The sequence below is a fragment of the Lolium rigidum genome, chromosome 7, assembly GCF_022539505.1.
Source record: "Lolium rigidum isolate FL_2022 chromosome 7, APGP_CSIRO_Lrig_0.1, whole genome shotgun sequence".
NCBI lineage: Eukaryota > Viridiplantae > Streptophyta > Magnoliopsida > Poales > Poaceae > Lolium > Lolium rigidum.
The window spans coordinates 319,104,260-319,124,263 of NC_061514.1; the positions used below are offsets into that span (position 1 = coordinate 319,104,260).

A 20,004-nucleotide genomic window follows, 5' to 3' on the forward strand; every position below is an offset into this window, starting at 1 on the left:
GCGCGTGGAAGGAGAAAGACGTTGAGCGCAGGGAAAAAAAAGGTACAGTATCATATCTCTACTATCTCTACTATATAAAAAGGAGGAACTGGTTCTGTTTCCTCCGGTTCGAAGTTTCGTCCTACATATTTTTATCTGACTATTTTGCCCTCCCACTAAATCGTACCGGTTCTATTATGTCCCCGATTTGTGGCTCTCTTTTCTTTCCTTCTTCGCGAGCGGACACCGCCTTCATCCATCCGGATCGGATCGAATCCCATCAAAACAATCCTTCCACCTCGATTCCCCTCCGAAAATCCTAGCATAGCACCGAAGCTCCGAAACGATTTCCTCTCGTCCCGCTTTGCCGCCGCCAAGAGAAGCAACCCGCGTCATCGTCGTCCAATCGGACACGCACTCAAGCAGATCGAACCGAATCATCACCGATTTCGTTAAAACTTTGATTCTCGGTCTTCAAGGCCCTCTCTCTTCCCCGGATCGCCGCCGTCGACCCTGCTCGTCGGAATCCGGTGCTTGCTCCGCAGCTCCAGCTCGGGACGGGACCGAATGGCCGGATCCAGTTCTTCTCCCGACGACGGTGTCAAGCGGCACGAGCCGAGTCCCCCCCGCTCGCGCAGGTCCGTCGGTTCCAGTGCTTGCTCCGCGGGTCCGCCGTCTCGCCATTCTGCCTAATGCAGGCTCTGGCCGGCCGTGCTCCAACCAAGCCACATGCTCAACTCCAAATCGTTTAATAGTACTCCATCTCTACTATATAAAAAGGAGGAACTGGTTCTGTTTCCTCCGGTTCGAAGTTTCGTCCTACATATTTTTATCTGACTATTTTGCCCTCCCACTAAATCGTACCGGTTCTATTATGTCCCCGATTTGTGGCTCTCTTTTCTTTCCTTCTTCGCGAGCGACACCGCCTTCATCCATCCAGATCAGATCGAATCCCATCAAAACAATCCTTCCACCTCGATTCCCCTCCGAAAATCCTAGCATAGCACCAGAAGCCCGAAACGATTTCCTCTCTGTCCTGCTTTGCCGCCGCCAAGAGAAGCAACCCGCGTCATCGTCGTCCAATCAGACACGCACTCAAGCAGATCGAACTGAATCATCACTGATTTCGTTAAAACTTTGATTCTGGTCTTCAAGGCCCTCTCTCTTCCCCAGATCGCCGCCGTCGACCTGCCTGTCCGGAATCCAGTGCTTGCTCCGCAGCTCCAGCTCGGGACGGGACCGAATGGCCGGATCCAGTTCTTCTCCCGACGACGGTGTCAAGCAGCACGAGCTGAGTCCCCCCCCCCCCCCGCTCAGCAGGTCCGTCGGTTCCAGTGCTTGCTCCGCGGGTCCGCCGTCTCGCCATTCTGCCTAATGCAGGCTCTGGCCGGCCGTGCTCCAACCAAGCCACATGCTCAACTCCAAATCGTTTAATAGTACTCCATCATTTACTGAGGCATGACAATCGTGGTTTGCATACATACAAACTTGACTAATATACCGTAGAGGACTTCCCTGTTGTTTAGATGTGACTGCTAGCAGAAGTGATGTACCGTGAAACTACAAAGTTGTATTTCTGTGTCATGTTCATGTGAGACTTTGAGAGAACTGTGAGGAACTAAAATAAGTACCAAGAGTTCAGGTTCAGGTGAGATAAGTAAATCTGTGCTCAACATAGATTAGCAGTGACACAATTTATATATTGAACAGTACTAATTAGGCTCAGTTTTGAACAGGAAAGCTATGAACAAAAGAAAATCTATTCAGTGGTAGATGATAAGTACACAAGTTTATACATGTAAATGAGCTGTGTATACAAGTTGCTACCATTTGCATTTGTTGCCTCTGAAAATCTGCAACTGTACATCTATTAATCTATACACTTGCTCATGGTGCAGTTATGTAAATCAATGCCATGCTTAGTTGCATGTTTAATTAGGAGTAAAGAGATGAAATTGAACCATAAGTTCAGGTTTGGGGATGTTTTGTTTAGGGCATGACTGGCATTGCTTTTATCATGGCGCAGGTTAATAATTCGTCGAGCCGTTCCAAAAGTTTGTCGGTGTAGCTATCAGGATGAGGTTCAGAGTTTTTTGCCAGAAATTTTACGACTACGTGAGGTATGATCTCAAAGAGATCATGTTCCTGTCTTCTCTGCCAGATCCTCCGGGCACCAAGAGGCATCCTAAGCTCACACTAAAAGATGGGATTCTATACTGTATATGTTTCAGTGTGTGTTTCTCTTGAGCCTTGATTTGATTCAAATATGTGAACAAGAAGTTCAGCAACCAGTCTAAGGCTATGATGGAAGCCGATTTCCTCTACAAGGAGGTGCCTTCAAGGATAGAATCTTCTTCACGCTGAAGGTAAGAATTTATTGCTGCCATGTGAGGATCTTCTCTGATTCATTTGTAGTCCGCAGTCTATTTTTAGCGCTAAGTTAAATCTCAAATGAATTGATACTCAGTATCCTTAGATTTTATTTCAGTAAAAGCACTTAAGATAGAAGTATGCCTATTCGTAGCATATTTGAGGTAGTGCTGCTGCCAAGTATCTAATTTACCCTGGGTCTAGATAAGTTTTTTCCAAAGTGTAAATACCGTTATATAGAATACATCTCATGTCTTGCAGGTTTTGTATGCTTTCCCAGAGTGATTTTTTTCCTGTGTAATTTTGTTGGGTACAAACATGATGACATATTTATATTATATAAGGCATGTGCCAGTCTCCCCTGTTTGTTAAATACTTGCTACCAGTCCAATGCATAATTTGTAGAGAAATCATAGAGTGTTTTCCCTTCTTTGGATAAAAATTGCTTCCTATCCATTATGGAATTTGTGCAAAATCATAGAGTGTTTATTAGTTGCACAGTTTCCTTTCCTTCAAAATAGGATTTCTAGGCAAGCCAAAACTGATGTGCTTTTGAAGTCATAAGGATGCATCAAGAGAAGAAAAGGTTGTGACGGTATCCTGAGAAGCAACCAATAAAATGTGACTGATGTATAACTTTGATATTAGCCTTTTTCTTTTGCGGGTAACTTTGATATTAGCCATTGTTATGAACCGTTACACTTGTAGCCGAAGAGCTATGGTTCGCTCAAAAAACACAAGCACGAGCCATGAACAGATTGCAGTATTTCACTATGCTTGAAAATTAGACACCGCTCACCTGTAAAAAATTCAATCATGTATAACAGTTGTATTAAGGATTTTAGGAAGCATGGTATCTGCTAACCTCTTTCACGTATTAGTTTGTGCAACCAGAAATGCATTTCGACTTGACAGCCAAGATAGTTTGTGTTGTTTCTGATGCACATTTGATGCTAAGAGCTTTTTTTCTTACATGTATGCATGTGTATGAGTTTGCGATGCTGAACTAACCCCATGCTTCTCGCAGACTTCTCCGATCTGAAGCGCAAGGAGATACCTCAGCAAGATAATATGGCCGTCCTCCTCTCATAGCCATGTGCATGGTCATGCTCACCCAGCCACCCTGCCAAGCAAGATAATTATGGCCGTCCTCCTCATAACCTTTTACTATCTCATAGCCACCCTGTCATCACTCTGTTACTTTTGTTATTAATTTCTTATTGTAATGTAGCTATAAATCTCTATCAAAATGCAAGGACTTGTGTCTGACTAATTTACATTAAAGGTACGGGAGTTCACGGAGTGCATGCCAATGAGGAGGGAGCTGAAGAAGGTGAAGATCCCAATGAGATAAAGAAGATGAACTAGCGCTCGCTCTAGATGAAGATGTCTTGCATTTGTGCCAACAACTGTTTGTGTTCAAACCTGAACAAAAACTGCTTCGTGTAGTGTTACGGGTGAGGTTTTAATTTGCTTTCCCTTGCCCAATCTTGTAGGAAGTTTGTTATCTTACATGCTATCACATACTTTTCATAATGCATGGACAGAATTGCTAGCATTGGTTGCGTATTAGATGATTCTGTTGATGCATGGGATGAATTGTTATAGAACTTAATAGGTACCCAACATTTATATATATGTTTGTCAGAGCTGAGAACATTTGTGTCGAGAGTTTTCAAAGTCTCTACTCCACTACCTCCTTTCGCCAGAACTTAGGCGCTTCTCCCGCCGGCGTACACTCAGAGGTAAATAAATAGGCACTCGGATGTGATGTGAGCTGTAATGTGAATTCTAATAAGTATTCTCTTTTCCTGAATATTTTCTGATAATTTAGTGCCACTTTATCTGCAAAATTGCGTTTTCTGACAAATTGGGTTCCAGTTCACCTGTAGAATGAGGAGGGTCATGGTCGCTAGAGTTACTAGGAACATTCATAATCTGGGAAAACATTATCCAGGTGGGGTAGGTAAATATATGGTATTGATCAACTCCACTGTCAACTTGTCAGTTTACAACGATACATGAAACTCTTCACCCAGTGATGATAAGATGGCATCCACCCTAGATTGTGAATTACTATTTTTTGTAAGCATGTTAATGATCGGAACCTGCAAGTGCTTGGTGAGCCGTATGCAGAGTAAATGAATGTTCCTCCTCCTGGAAGGCATATGTAAGGCATTGAGCTTTTGTGAGATCTGAATTTTGAAGTGCAACATCAGTGAACTTGGTAGAAAATAGTTGAATGTGAAGAAGCAACACAATGCTAAAAAAAACTTAGTCGGTGTGTAATTATGTAGGACTACAACCAGGCTTTATTAGTTCCCCAGTTCTTGTGTCTGGCTGTGAATCTTTATTTTGCAAGTTGGGTGGTGGGAGTTAGGAAGACATGAAGGTAAACCATGAAGAGCAAGAAAAATTATAGAGGTGAGTTGAGACTTCCTGAGTTGTCTCTGAATCAGAATTGTTGATAATTATTTATGTTTGTTTAGAGTTCCAATTGGATGCCGGCTTTAGAATTTGGTGTATGGTGGATCCAAGACAACATAGTGGAAATAATCCAAGAAAAATCTTATAATGGAGTATACGTTTTCTTCCTATTATATTTACGAGCTTACATCCAGACAACTTGTATTTATCTTTAAACAATGTAAATTTCGTGCGTCTTTTACTATGTGTTAGTAGAAATTAAAAGTTAGAGAATTTATTTGTTTGCTAAAGTAGAATAAATTTTGGAGCATTCATTGATCAATATCTGTTGTTTCGCAATCAGGTGAACATGCTCTTTGACATGTGGAACTCATCGAGATGGTGCAGCACGGGTTGTGCTGCATTGCCTTCTGCAGGCACTGGCCCACGCGCGCGAGGTGCCTGAGGAGGCGACAACAATAGCACTTGAAATAGCAGCCTCCATTTGCTTATACCGGGCAGGAACGTGGCAAGTGAACGGCGACAGATCGAGGCAGACCTCTTCGGCGGGACTTTACAAAAGACCAAGAAACTCCAAAAGGGGTCAAAACAAACAAAAAAGGGAATAAAAATGACACAGTGCAATACTTTTTTTTCACACATCCTCACTTCTGAGTCTAACCATGGTCCGAGTATAGAAAGTTTAGCAGCCATTTGTCAGTAGAAATAGCAAAGTAGAGAGCATAAGTGGTGTTTCAAGTGGTACACAAAATAGAATTATATTGTTGTAACAAAGATCATCAATCGTGTATATGTGTATTCTAAGATACCCTTTACAAGTTCACGTGCCTTTCTTATAATATTACAAAGAGTAACATTAGCCAGATTCATGCATGAATGAAAGGTAAATTTTATTTTATTTGCATCCTCGTAATAAATACTCTCGACTCTCGAGCTCCTATGAGGATATATTCGTACCATCGGCTTGCGGACGGAGTTTTTACCCTAGCCATTATTTATAGACTTTTTAAGCCCCTTTTGTATATTTGATACAGAAGACTATAATCTAGAGTTGTCTCCAAATATTTATGAATATCAAAAAATTGTTTGGACTAATCAGAAAAGAAGTATATATTCCTCCAGTTATACATGTGTTTGCGGCATTCGTGTTTTGTGAGACAATAATCTATCCGAAAGAAGAGGTTGTTCACTTGACAGGTATGACGTCTCAGAACACATGTCCGAGACTTACCGCGGAAGAGTAACAAAAAAATCTATAATTTGAAACACCGAGATGCACAAAAAATGATGTCTTGTTATTGCGTTCGGTATTATTATGATGATGTCAATATTACGATATTCAAAATTTATTGCGTTCGGTATTATCATGATGTCAATATTATGATATTCAAGATTTGCTTTAAATTTTCATAGTGAGTTATGAATTATATATATGGATTTAGAAATAAAATTTGAGTAGCCGTGGCAACGCACGGGCATTTGTACTAGTCAGTGTAGAAGCCTTCTCTCAAAAATCAGTGACAGCAAATCCACAATCCCAGACATAAAGAATTCCAATGATAATCCCCGTTTGCCCAGGCTGAGCGCACTACCGTTCAGCAATAACAAACCGAGGTGTACAAAAATCTTGTTGCACAGCGTGGTCGTGGAGAACAAATCTAACCGTAATGGCACCGGTCGTGCGATCCTGAATCACCAAGCGACCCCCATCTTCGTCTGATCAAAGTAGCAACCCGTGGGCCCATCCTCAGGCACCAGCGCCAGCATGACGGCGCCCCTGGCGCCTTCCTCCGGTGGGATGACCCCTGTGTTCCAGTTGATCTCTGTCTTGACGAACCCAGGGTGCACACAGTTGACACGCATCTCCGGGTGCCGCCTCGCCAGGATCCTCGTGTAGAGGTTCACCACCATCTTGGACATGCTGTAGGCTGGAAGCATCAGCGGCCACCCAGCCTCCTCCAGCCGCTCATTCTTCATGTCCTCCAGGAACTCGCTCAGCATGGCTTCGATCCGCGCCTCGTCCCAGCTCTCGGCGTCGCGCAGGGACTCCCGCAGCTTCTCGTTTGGCATTCTCTAGTTGACAACAAAATACATTTCCAGTTAGGCCAGGTGACAACAATTGCCATCTCATTTTCAGTTTTTATTAGTGTTGCAGCAATGAACCTGCAGCTCTGAGCGAAGCGACGAGGTGTTGATGATCCTTGCTCCCGATGTGGATCGCTTCAGTAGAGGAAGGAGAGCTTCTGTTGTCCATTTCAGCCCATAGTAGTTGGTGTTGAGACATTTTACTGCCTCATCATATGTTTGTACAATCACGGATTGGATCAGATGGCCTGCTTCGCCCGATAACTGAACCAGAAAGGCGTATCAGCAATGCAAATTTTAACTCAACAGACAATTCAGAGTCTCCAATTGGGTTCGAATTGCAGGACGCATATACATGTGCATATGCATACCTTTAGTGCAATTGTAAGTTCCATGCAAATCAAATCTACAAGTTCCACCCGTTTCAAAAATATATATATACCAGTTCCAAAAAAATCACTAAGTTCAGTTAATATGGTTAATTCGGTTCGGTTAATACGGTCTTTAAATAAATACGGTTTCAATACTTCGGTAAATACGGTTTCGTATAAAAATACGGTACGGTTTCGGTAATAACCACAAAATATCGGTTTGGTTTCGGTAATAACCAAACTAACCAAAGTTGACGCGTGAATAACACATAAATTTTGTGGACATATTATTTTATTCATACGATGGAACTGAAGATACAAAAATGTAAAAAATCTGCGGATGAAATAAAAATATGTGCACTGTTGGTACTTGAACTCACGACCTATGCCCATGTAAGGCAAAACTGCACGCCCAAACCAGTATGCTAGAGCTCATATTTTTGGTACTGGATTCAATACCGACTTTATATAAAAGCATATTGCGAAGTTTGGCTGGGTAATCAATTCGGTTTCATTCGGTTAAACCTTATTATTTCGGTTTTATACCAAATTAACCGTTTGGCATAGCTATTCTGCTAACTGTAACCTAACCTATAACTGAAAACAAACCATAATTTAGTTGTTGCGGCCGGCTCCCTGATGTCTACGGGTGCTTCTATTCTTGTAGACAGTGTTGGGCCTCCAAGAGCAGAGGTTTGTAGAACAGCAGCAAATTTCCCTTAAGTGGATCACCCAAGGTTTATCGAACTCAGGGAGGAAGAGGTCAAAGATATCCCTCTCATGCAACCCTGCAACCACAAAGCAAGAAGTCTCTTGTGTCCCCAACACACCTAATAGGTGCACTAGTTCGGCGAAGAGATAGTGAAATACAAGTGGTATGAATGAATATGAGCAGTAGTAACGGCGCCGAAAAAGTACTTGTCAGCGTGCGAGATGATGGTAGTAATATTGCAGGAAGTAAAGATGCAGTAAAACGAGTAAACAAGCAGCGATAGCGTATTTAGGAACAAGGCCTAGGGATCATACTTTCACTAGTGGACACTCTCAACATTGATCACATAACGTAATAAATAGATAGATGCTAGACTCCACACCCTCTTGTTGGATGATGAACACCACTAACTGTGTAGGATTACACGAACCCTCAATGCCGGAGTTAACAAGCTCCACAATATTCAATGTTCATATTAAAATAACCTTAGAGTGCATGACAGATCAACATAACCAAACCAAGTACTAACATAGCATGCACACTGTCACCTTCACACTACGAAAGGAGGAATAGATCACATCAATACTATCGTAGCAATAGTTAACTTCATAATCTACAAGAGATCACAATCATAGCCTACACCAAGTACTACGCGATGCACACACTGTCACCATTACACCGTGCAGGAGGAATAAACTACTTTAATAACATCACTAGAGTAGCACACAGATAAATTGTGATACAAAACACATTGCAATCATAAAGAGATATAAATAAGCACTTCACTATGCCATTCATAACAGCTGAATAAGTATTCTGTGAAATATAGCCTAAGAGACCCACACGGTGCACACACTCGTCACATTTACACACGTGGGACAAGGAGTCTCCGGAGATCACATAAGTAAAATCCACTTGACTAGCACAATGACATCTAGATTACAAGCATCATCATATGAATCTCAATCATGTAAGGCAGCTCATGAGATTATTGTATTGAAGTACATAGGAGAGAGATGAACCACATAGCTACAGTACAGCCCTGAGCCTCGATGGAGAACTACTCCCTCCTCATGGGAGACAGCAGCGTTGATGAAGATGGCGGTGGTGTCGATGGAGGAGCCTTCCGGGGGCACTTCCCCGTCCCGGCGGCGTGCCGGAACAGAGACTCCTGTCCCCCAGATCTTGGCTTCGCGATGGCGGCGGCTCTGGAAGGTTTTCTCTGGTTTCGTCGAACGTCATAGGGTTTTCGCGACGGAGACCTTAAGTAGGCGGAAGGGCAGGTCAGGGGGCCACACGAGGGCCCCACACGACAGGCCGGCGCGGCCAAGGCCCAGGCCGCGCCGCCCTGGTGTCTGGCCACCTCGTGGCCCCACTTCGTATCTCCTCCGGTCTTCTGGAAGCTTCGTGTGAAAATAGGACCCTGGGCGTTGATTTCGTCCAATTCCGAGAATATTTCCTTACTAGGATTTCTGAAACCAAAAACAGCAGAAAACAAGCAACGGCCCTTCGGCATCTCGTCAATAGGTTAGTTCCGGAAAACGCATAAATATGACATATAATGTGTATAAAACATGTAGATATCATCAATAATGTGGCATGGAACATAAGAAATTATCGATACGTCGGAGACGTATCAGCATCCCCAAGCTTAGTTCTCGCTCGTCCCGAGCAGGTAAACGATAACAAAGATAATTTCTGGAGTGACATGCCATCATAACCTTGATCATACTATTGTAAGCATATGTAATGAATGCAGCGATCAAAACAATGGTAATGACATGAGTAAACAACTGAATCATAAAGCAAAAACTTTTCATGAATAGTACTTTCAAGACAAGCATCAATAAGTCTTGCATAAGAGTTAACTCATAAAGCAATAAATCAAAGTAAAGGTATTGAAGCAACACAAAGGAAGATTAAGTTTCAGCGGTTGCTTTCAACTTATAACATGTATATCTCATGGATATTGTCAATGTAAAGTAATATAACAAGTGAAATATGCAAGTATGTAAGAATCAATGCACAGTTCACACAAGTGTTTGCTTATTGAGGTGGAGAGAGATAGGTGAACTGACTCAACATAAAAGTAAAAGAAAGGCCCTTCACAGAGGGAAGCATTGATTGCTATATTTGTGCTAGAGCTTTGGTTTTGAAAACAAGAAACAATTTTGTCAACGGTAGTAATAAAGCATATGTATCATGTAAATTATATCTTACAAGTTGCAAGGCTCATGCATAGTATACTAATAGTGCCCGCACCTTGTCCTAATTAGCTTGGATTACCGGGATTGTCATCGCAATACACATGTTTTAACCAAGTGTCACAAAGGGGTACCTCTATGCCGCCTTGTACAAAGGTCTAAGGAGAAAGCTCGCATTTGGATTTCTCGCTTTTGATTATTCTCAACTTAGACATCCATACCGGGACAACATAGACAACAGATAATGGACTCCTCTTTAATGCATAAGCATTTAGCAACAATTAATGTTCTCATATAAGATTGAGGATATATGTCCAAAACTGAAACTTCCACCATGATTCATGGCTTTAGTTAGCGGCCCAATGTTCTTCTCTAACATTATGGATGCTCTAACCATTAAATGAGTGGTAAATCTCCCTTACTTCAGACAAGACGGACATGCATAGCAACTCACATGATATTCAACAAAGAGTAGTTGATGGCGTCCCCAGGAACATGGTTATCGCACAACAAACAACTTAATAAGAGATAAAGTGCATAAGTACATATTCAATACCACAATAGTTTTTAAGCTATTTGTCCCATGAGCTATATATTGCAAAGGTAAATAATGGAAATTTTAAAGGTAGCACTCAAGCAATTTACTTTGGAATGGCGGAGAAATACCATGTAGTAGGTAGGTATGGTGGACACAAGTGGCATAGTGGTTGGCTCAAGGATTTTGGATGCATGAGAAGTATTCCCTCTCGATACAAGGTTTAGGCTAGCAAGGTTATTTGAAACAAACACAAGGATGAACCGGTGCAAGCAAAACTCACATAAAAGACATATTGTAAACATTATAAGACTCTACACCGTCTTCCTTGTTGTTCAAACTCTTTACTAGAAATTATCTAGACCTTAGAGAGACCAATTATGCAAACCAAATTTTAGCAAGCTCTATGTATTTCTTCATTAATAGGTGCAAAGTATATGATGCAAGAGCTTAAACATGAGCACAACAATTGCCAAGTATCATATTATTCAAGACATTTTACCAATTACTACATGTAGCATTTTCCGTTTCCAACCATATAACAATGAACGAAGCAGTTTCAACCTTCGCCATGAACATTAAAAGATAAAGCTAAGAACACAAGTGTTCATATGAAACAGCGGAGCGTGTCTCTCTCCCACACAAGCATGATGGATCAGATCTTATTCAAACACAAAACAAAAATAAAAGCACACAGACGCTCCAAGTAAAGTACATAAGATGTGACCGAATAAAAATATAGTTTCAAGAGAAGGAACCTGATAATTTGTCGATGAAGAAGGGGATGCCTTGGGCATCCCCAAGCTTAGATGCTTGAGTCTTCTTAAAATATGCAGGGGTGAACCACCGGGGCATCCCCAAGCTTAGAGCTTTCACTCTCCTTGATCGTAGTATATCATCCTCCTCTCTTGACCCTTGAAAACTTCCTCCACACCAAACTCGAAACAAACTCATTCGAGGGTTAGTGCATAATCCAAAATTCACATGTTCAGAGGTGACACAATCATTCTTAACACTTCTGGACATTGCACAAAGCTACTGGACCTTAATGGAACAAGGATGTAGAAGGCTAGGGTTTTGGGTGCAAGCGGAATACATTGATCGGTGCACCTTGGCACGTATATATAATACATGATGCGGGCCTCAACCTCAACTATACAAGGAAACTAGCAGGTGGGCCGGTTACATAACGCACACATATACAATATATTCAACACCCCCCCGCGGTCGAAGCGTCGCCGCGAGACACGAGACCGGAACGAAACTCCTCAAAGGTAGAAGTCGGCAATCCCTTGGTCATCACATCGGCAACCGTTGCGCAGTCGGAACATGAAGAACCCTAGTATGTCCGAGAGCAACCTGGTCGCGTACGAAGTGAATGTCAAGCTCAATGTGCTTCGTCCGGCGATGATGAACGGGGTTGGCGGAGAGATATACGGCCGAAACGTTGTCGCAGTAGACAACTGTAGCGCGGGACACACCGTGATGCAACTCCCGAAGCAGCTGTCGAAGCCATGTGCACTCGGCAACAGCATTGGCCACGGCTCGGTACTCAGCCTCCGCGCTAGAGCGCGAGACGATGAGGGCCGTCGTTTCGATGACCAGGAAACGAGTGAAGGACCGAGGTAGACACAGTAGCCAGAGGTAGAACGCCGAGTGTCGGGGCAGCCGGCCCAGTCAGCATCCGAGTAAGCCACCATCTCCATAGAGGGGGACACTGTGAGGGTGAGTCCAAGGTGCGTCGTGCCACGGATGTAGCGGAGAATCCGTTTGACGAGCGTCCAATGAGAATCACGAGGAGCGTGCATATGGAGACACACTCGCTGGACAGCATACCGCAAGTCCGGGCGTGTGAGCGTCGAGTATCGGAGGGCTCCAACTATAGAGCGATAGAACGGAGCATCGGCGCCGGAGAACCATCGAGAGCGGAAACCTTGGCCTTCGTGTCGACGGGGGTGGCGACAGGATGACAATTGAGCATACCGAGCACGCTCTAGTAACTCATGGGCATACTTCGCGATGAAGAAAGAAGCCATCGGGACGCCTAGTGACCTCAATGCCAAGGAAGTAATGAAGAGCTCCCAAATCCTTGATGACAAACTCGTCACGGAGCCGGAGAGTAAGCTGCCGAAGGAGAGCGGTGGAGGAGGCCGTGAGTATGATGTCATCGACATACGATAGCAAGTAGGCAGTCATGTCACCCCGGTGATAGACAAACAGCGAGGCATCCGAGCGAGTAATACTGAAGCCCATAGTCCGTGCAGAAGGCCGGCAATCCGCCGGTACCGGGCGCGAGGAGCTTGCTTGAGGCCGTAGAGCGACCGAGAGAGCAAGCACACATGTCCAGGATGAGAAGCATCAACAAAGCCGGTGGGTTGCTCACGAAGACCTGCTCGATAAGGTGTCCATGAAGAAACGCATTAGAGACATCCATCCGGTGAACTGGCCATCCACGAGAGACCGCAAGCCGGAGCACAGTGCGAACCGTGCCCGGTTTCACAACCGGTGCAAAGGTCTCGGTGAAGTCGACGCCGGCACGCTGACGGAAACCGCGGACCACCCAACGAGCCTTGTAGCGCTCAAGGGTGCCGTCGGAGTGAGTCTTGTGTCGAAAGACCCACTTGCCACTGATGACATTGGCGCGAGGTGGCCGAGGAACCAGTGTCCAGGTGCGGTTCCGCTGTAGGGCGGCGTACTCCTCCCGCATCGCAGCGAACCGGTGAGGATCCCGAAGGGCTGCCCGTACGGATACGGGAAGCGGGGAGGGCGCGGACGTGGAGGCCGCAAGGAGATACTCGTCGCTAGAGTATCTCGGGCTCGGGCGGTGGGTGCCGGTCCGCGACCGTGTCGTAGGAGCCGCCGCGCAGGGGCCTCGGCCACGCCAGGGGCCGAGGGACGGGCGACGCCGAAGGCGGGGCAGCAGCCGCGCCGGTGGACCGAAGGGGCGGGCGGCGCCGTGGGCGGTGCAGCGGGCGACGCCGTGGGCTGCGCCATGGGCGGGGCAGCGGGCTCCGAGTCGGAGTCGGACTGCGGCAAGGGGCGCGGCCGGGAGGGGTCGCAGCTCGTCCCGAGGCGCATGCGGCGCCGAAGCCGGGGGCGGCCCAAGGCTGGACCGTCCGTGGCCGTCCGTGGTGGACGGCGAAGCGAGGACCGGCGGCGAGGGAGTGGCGGCGGGTACCTGCTGAAAAGGAAACTGCATCTCGTCAAAGTAAACGTGTCGCAATGTGAAGACGCGATGGGAGACGGGATCGTAGCAGCGATATCCTTTTGTGTTGGGTGGGTAGCCAAGGAAGACGCAGGCTAACGAGCGGGGTGCAAGCTTATGAGGCGCGATGAGCGGCGATGCTAGGATAGCGAGAGACAGCCGAAGATGCGAAGCTCGTCATAAGAAGGTGGTGCACCGAAGAGGAGATGATGAGGGGCGAAGTTACCGCGGGTGCGGCATGGGCGAATGTTAAGAAGAAGAGTGGCTGCAGAGCGTCGGGCCGAAACGCGGAGGCATGTAGGCGTGAAAGAGAAGGGTGCGAACGCAGTCATTGAGAGTGCGGAGGACGCGTTCGGCGCGACCATTCTGTTGCGAAGTGTATGGGCATGTGAGTCGAAAAGTGGTGCCATGAGTGGTGAGGAGAGTGCGAACAGCGAGGTTGTCGAACTCCTTCCCGTTGTCCGTCTGCAACGCAAGAATGGGACGACCAAACTGCGTGGCGACATAGGAGTAAAACGCGGCAAGAGTAGCGAGAGTATCGGACTTGCGGCGCAACGGAAAGGTCCACACATAATGGGAAAAATCATCTAGGATGACAAGATAATAAGTATAGCCCGTATTACTTGCAACTGGAGAGGTCCAAACATCACTATGAATTAACTCAAAAGGGTAGGAGGCGACATGAGAAGAAGCCTCGAAACGAAAGCCTAGTATGTTTGCCGAGACGACACGCATGACAAGAATGATCAGCGATCTTATTACACGTGAAAGAAAAACTCCGAAGAATGTGACGAAGGGTGGCGGGGTTGGGATGACCCAAGCGAGCGTGCCAAAGGTCCACACCGGTGGCGAGGGCGACAGGGGCGGCGGATGTGGAGGGCGAGGAGTGCACTGGGTAGAGGTCGCCGGGACTATCACATCGGAGGAGCACCATCCGGGTTCGGGAATCCTTGACAGAAAAACCAAACAAGTCAAACTCAACGATCACGGGATTATCACGTGTAAATTGTTTAACGAGAGACAAGATTTTTGATGAGGTTAGGGGACACTAAGACATTAGACAAGTGAGAGGGGAGTGGACGTAGACGGGAGAGATGCATGGCCTATATGAGTGATAGGAAGAGAGGAACCATCTCCGACGGTAATGCGAGTAGAAGTGGTGACGGGGCGGGAGATATGAAGGGTACCGGGTGGGCGGCCATATGAGCGGAGGCGCCGGTGTCCATATGCCATCGCCGCCGCCGGCGTAGGCGGGCGGTGTCGGGGCGGCGTGCGCGCGCGGCGAGGAGGGCTGGATCCCGGGCGCAGGCGGCATCGGGGGCAGCGGTGGCAGCCCGCCCGGCTGCGACGGATGCCCTGCCATGTAGGACCCGTAGGGCGGCAGGTACGGCTGCGGCGCGGCGAAGTAGGCCTCGGTGGGAGGCTGGCCGCGGGCCGAGGACGCCGGGGGCAGGCGCGCGGGGGACCGGCATAGTGTAGGCATGCACGACGCCGGTCCGAGGGTTCTGCCCCGCGTACCAAGGAGCCGGCCTGGAAGACTCGCTGCGGACGGGCAGCGCCGCCCACGGGCTGTTGCTGCGCGCCGGGGCTGCTGCTGCGTGCGGCGGCCGCCGCGACGACCCCCGCGGCGACGGTTGTTGGCGGGTGGGGCCGGTGGCGGTGGGGCGGCACCGGCCGATAGGCCGGCGGGTGGGGGAAGCCGGGCGGAGGAGGGCGAGCGACGGGGGCGCCGGGCCGGCGCGGGTGCCGGTGGCGAGGGAGGTGTGCGTCGCGCGGGACCGCACCATCCGCAGCCGACGCTCCTCAAGCTTGAGGTACGCCACGACCTTGGGGAAGGTGGGGTCCGGGAGCGAGGGTGAGGTTGGAGGCGGCGTTCCCGTAATCCTCGTGCAAGCCGGCGGTGAAGGTGGTGATGAGGAGCTCGTCGCCAATGGGCTCGCCGAGATCGCGGCTCGTCCGCAATCTTCTTGAGGCGCATGCGGTAGTCGTCGATGGAGGAGTCGAGCTGGTGGCACCCGTAGAACTCGCCATGAAGGAGGACCTTGCGCCGGAGCTTGTTGTCGGTGAAGAGACCGTTGAGCTTGAGCCAGACGGCGCGGGCGTCGTCCTCGTCGGCCACCACCGTGTGGAAGAGGTCGGTGGAGATGGTGAGGTAGAACCAACGGATGATGGTGGCGTCGATGATCATCCACTCCTCGTCGTTGACCATGAGACGGGAGTCCACGGAGCCGTCGACGTGGCTGTGAAGAAGAAACTCGCGAAAAACGAGAGAGAAGTACCGCTTCCAAGGAGAGTAGGACGCGGAGGTCCGGCTGAGAGTTACCGGGACGCGATCGGCGATGTTGAGATCGCGGATGAGGGCCATGTCCGGCCCGAGCAAAGGGGTTGTCAGTCGGAGGAGATGGAGGAGGCCGGGGATTGCATGGCGGCGTCGGGGGAGAGTGGCGCGCGGTGGGGCGGCGGGTAGGCGGCGGCGGCGGCGGCCCAAAGGAGAGGGCGGCGGCGGCGGCTCGATGAGGCAGCGGCGGCGGCGGCGCAGGGGGAGCGCGGCGGCGGCGGCTAGGTTAGGAATCGTTGTAGGAATCTGATACCATGTAGAAGGCTAGGGTTTTGGGTGCAAGCGGAATACATTGATCGGTGCACCTTGGCACGTATATATAATACATGATGCGGGCCTCAACCTCAACTATACAAGGAAACTAGGAGGTGGGCCGGTTACATAACGCACACATATACAATATATTCAACAAAGGAAATCCATCCAACACAGCAAAAGAGGCAATGCGAAATAAAAGGCAGAATCTGTCAAAACAGAACAGTCCGTAAAGACGAATTTTAAAGTGGCACCAGACTTGCTCAGATGAAAATGCCCAAATTGAATGAAAGTTGCGTACATATCTGAGTATCACGCACGTAAATTGGCATAATTTTCTGAGTTACCTACAGAGAATTAGGCCCAGATTCGTGATAGACAGAAATCTGTTTCTGCGCAGTAATCCAAATCTAGTATTGACTTTACTATCAAAGACTTTACTTGGCACAACAATGTAATAAAATAAAGATAAGGAGAGGTTGCTACAGTAGTAACAACTTCCAAGGCTCAAATGTAAAACAAAAGTACTGTAGCAAAATAAACACATGGGTTATCTCCCAAGAAGTTCTTTCTTTATAGCCATTAAGATGGGCTCAGCAGTTTTAATGATGCACTCGCAAGAAATAGTAGTTGAAGCAAAAGAGAGCATCAAGAGGCAAATTCAAAACAAATTTAAGTCTAACATGCTTCCTATGAAAAGGAATCTTGTAAATAAACAAGTTCATGAAGAGCAAAGTAACAAGCATAGGAAGATAGAACAAGTGTAGCTTCAAAAATTTCAGCATATAGAGAGGTGTTTTAGTAACATGAAAATTTCTACAACCATATTTTCCTCTCTCATAATAACTTTCAGTAGCAACATGAGCAAACTCAACAATATAACTATCACATAAAGCATTCTTATCATGAGTCTCATGCATAAAATTATTACTCTCCACATAGGCATAATCAATTTTATTAGTTGTAGTGGGAGCAAATTCAACAAAGTAGCTATCATTATTATTCTCATCATCAAATATAGGAGGCATATTGTAATCATAATCAAATTTATCCAACATAACAGGCGGTACTAAAAGACCAATATCATTATAATCATCATAAATAGGAGGCAAAGTATCGTCAAAGTAAATTTTCTCCTCAATGCTTGGGGGACTAAAAATATCATGCTCATCAAAGCCAGCTTCCCCAAGCTTAGAATTTTCCATATCATTAGCAACAATGGTGTTCAAAGCGTTCATACTAATATGTTCCATAGGTTTTTTAATTTTCGCATCAAACCATCCATGTCTTAAATCAGGAAATAGAATAAGAAGCTCATTGTTGTCCATTATGCCAAACTAGTGTAAACAAGAAACAAAAAGATGCAATTGCAGGATCTAAAGGAAATAGCTTCGAGCACACACACAACGGCGCCAGAAAAGTACTTTACCTGGGACCGGAGTATGAGAGCCTTTTACCTTTCCTCCCCGGCAACGGCGCCAGAAAAGTGCTTGATGTCAACGGGTGCTTCTATTCTTGTAGAAAGTGTTGGGCCTCCAAGAGCAGAGGTTTGTAGAACAGCAGCAAGTTTCCCTTAAGTGGATCACCCAAGGTTTATCGAACTCAGGGAGGAAGAGGTCAAAGATATCCCTCTCATGCAACCCCGCAACCACAAAGCAAGAAGTCTCTTGTGTCCCCAACACACCTAATAGGTGCACTAGTTCGGCGAAGAGATAGTGAAATACAAGTGGTATGAATGAATATGAGCAGTAGTAACGGCGCCGGAAAAGTGCTTGCTGGCGTGCGAGATGATGGTAGTAATATTGCGGGAAGTAAAGATGCGGTAGAAAACGAGTAAACAAGCAGCGATAGAAGTATTTAGGAACAAGGCCTAGGGATCATACTTTCACTAGTGGACACTCTCAACATTGATCACATAACAGAATAAATAGATAGATGCTAGACTCTACACCCTCTTGTTGGATGATGAACACCACTAACTCGTGTAGGATTACACGAACCCTCAATGCCGGAGTTAACAAGCTCCACAATATTCAATGTTCATATTTAAATAACCTTAGAGTGCATGACAGATCAACATAACCAAACCAAGTACTAACATAGCATGCACACTGTCACCTTCACACTACGAAAGGAGGAATAGATCACATCAATACTATCATAGCAATATTTAACTTCATAATCTACAAGAGATCACAATCATAGCCTACACCAAGTACTACACGATGCACACACTGTCACCATTACACCGTGCAGGAGGAATAAACTACTTTAATAACATCACTAGAGTAGCACACGGATAAATTGTGATACAAAACACATTGCAATCATAAAGAGATATAAATAAGCACTTCACTATGCCATTCATAACAACGAATAAGTATTCCGTGAAATATAGCCTAAGAGACCCACACGGTGCACACACTTGTCACCTTTACACACGTGGGACAAGGAGTCTCCGGAGATCACATAAGTAAAATCCACTTGACTAGCACAATGACATCTAGATTACAAGCATCATCATATGAATCTCAATCATGTAAGGCAGCTCATGAGATTATTGTATTGAAGTACATAGGAGAGAGATGAACCACATAGCTACCGGTACAGCCCCGAGCCTCGATGGAGAACTACTCCCTCCTCATGGGAGACAGCAGCGTTGATGAAGATGGCGGTGGTGTCGATGGAGGAGCCTTCCGTGGGCACTTCCCCGTCCCGGCGGCGTGCCGGAACAGAGACTCCTGTCCCCCAGATCTTGGCTTCGCGATGGCGGCGGCTCTGGAAGGTTTTCTCTGGTTTCGTCCAACGTCATAGGGTTTTCGCGACGGAGACCTTAAGTAGGCGGAAGGGCAGGTCAGGGGGCCACACGAGGGCCCCACACGATAGGCCGGCGCGGCCAAGGCCCAGGCCGCGCCGCCCTGGTGTCTGGCCACCTCGTGGCCCCACTTCATATCTCCTCCGGTATTCTGGAAGCTTCGTGTGAAAATAGGACTCTGGGCGTTGATTTCGTCCAATTCCGAGAATATTTCCTTACTAGGATTTCTGAAACCAAAAACAGCAGAAAACAGCAACTGGCCCTTCGGCATCTCGTCAATAGGTTAGTTCCGGAAAACGCATAAATATGACATATAATGTGTATAAAACATGTAGATATCATCAATAATGTGGCATGGAACATAAGAAATTATCGATACGTCGGAGACGTATCAGCCCCCAAATTCCATCGCCAACCCTCCCTTCCGCCGCTGCTGCAGGCGTCGGCCGCGGTGGCGGCGGCCCCCTGGTATCTAAGGTGTTAGGGGTGGAGGTCGCGGCGACTATCTTCGTAGGGGCAGCTGGGGCGACGCCGATGGGAATGGTAGTGGGCGGCGGTCCAGGCGGCAGCTGTCTTGCCCCGGATCCTCAGGTGCGAGCAGCGGATGCATGTGACGGGTCTAGGTCCTAGGCCCGTCTTGAGGCGGCGCGGTGGGGCTTGGGGTGGTGCGGCCGGTTTCACCGGCTAGTCGCCCCCTTGCAGAGCAAC

The 20,004-nt window shown here is 47.0% G+C and overlaps 1 protein-coding gene and 1 long non-coding RNA gene across 5 annotated transcripts in view; one reads left to right on the plus strand and one right to left on the minus strand.

Moving 5' to 3' along the window:
* The first annotated feature begins 1,296 nt into the window (after window positions 1-1,296).
* On the plus strand, window positions 1,297-5,645 carry LOC124679017. Of its 4 annotated transcripts, none has more exons than XR_006994756.1 (3): window positions 1,297-2,345; window positions 3,377-4,094; window positions 4,647-5,645. It is a non-coding gene; the product is annotated as an uncharacterized LOC124679017 (long non-coding RNA). The 4 variants fall into 4 exon arrangements; XR_006994754.1 differs by having other exon boundaries at window positions 3,377-3,806; window positions 3,998-5,645; XR_006994755.1 differs by having other exon boundaries at window positions 1,297-2,099; window positions 2,211-2,345; window positions 3,377-5,645.
* A 696-nt stretch (window positions 5,646-6,341) lies between these two features.
* LOC124673242 (short-chain dehydrogenase/reductase 2b-like) overlaps window positions 6,342-20,004 on the minus strand; it is a 29,688-nt gene continuing 16,025 nt past the window's right edge. Inside the window, exons 6-7 of the mRNA XM_047209362.1 lie at window positions 6,940-7,125; window positions 6,342-6,849 (exon numbers count right to left, since the gene is read on the minus strand). Coding sequence (XP_047065318.1) covers window positions 6,469-6,849; window positions 6,940-7,125 — 567 coding nt within the window. The 3' untranslated portion in view covers window positions 6,342-6,468. The remainder of the gene's footprint in view (window positions 6,850-6,939; window positions 7,126-20,004) is intronic.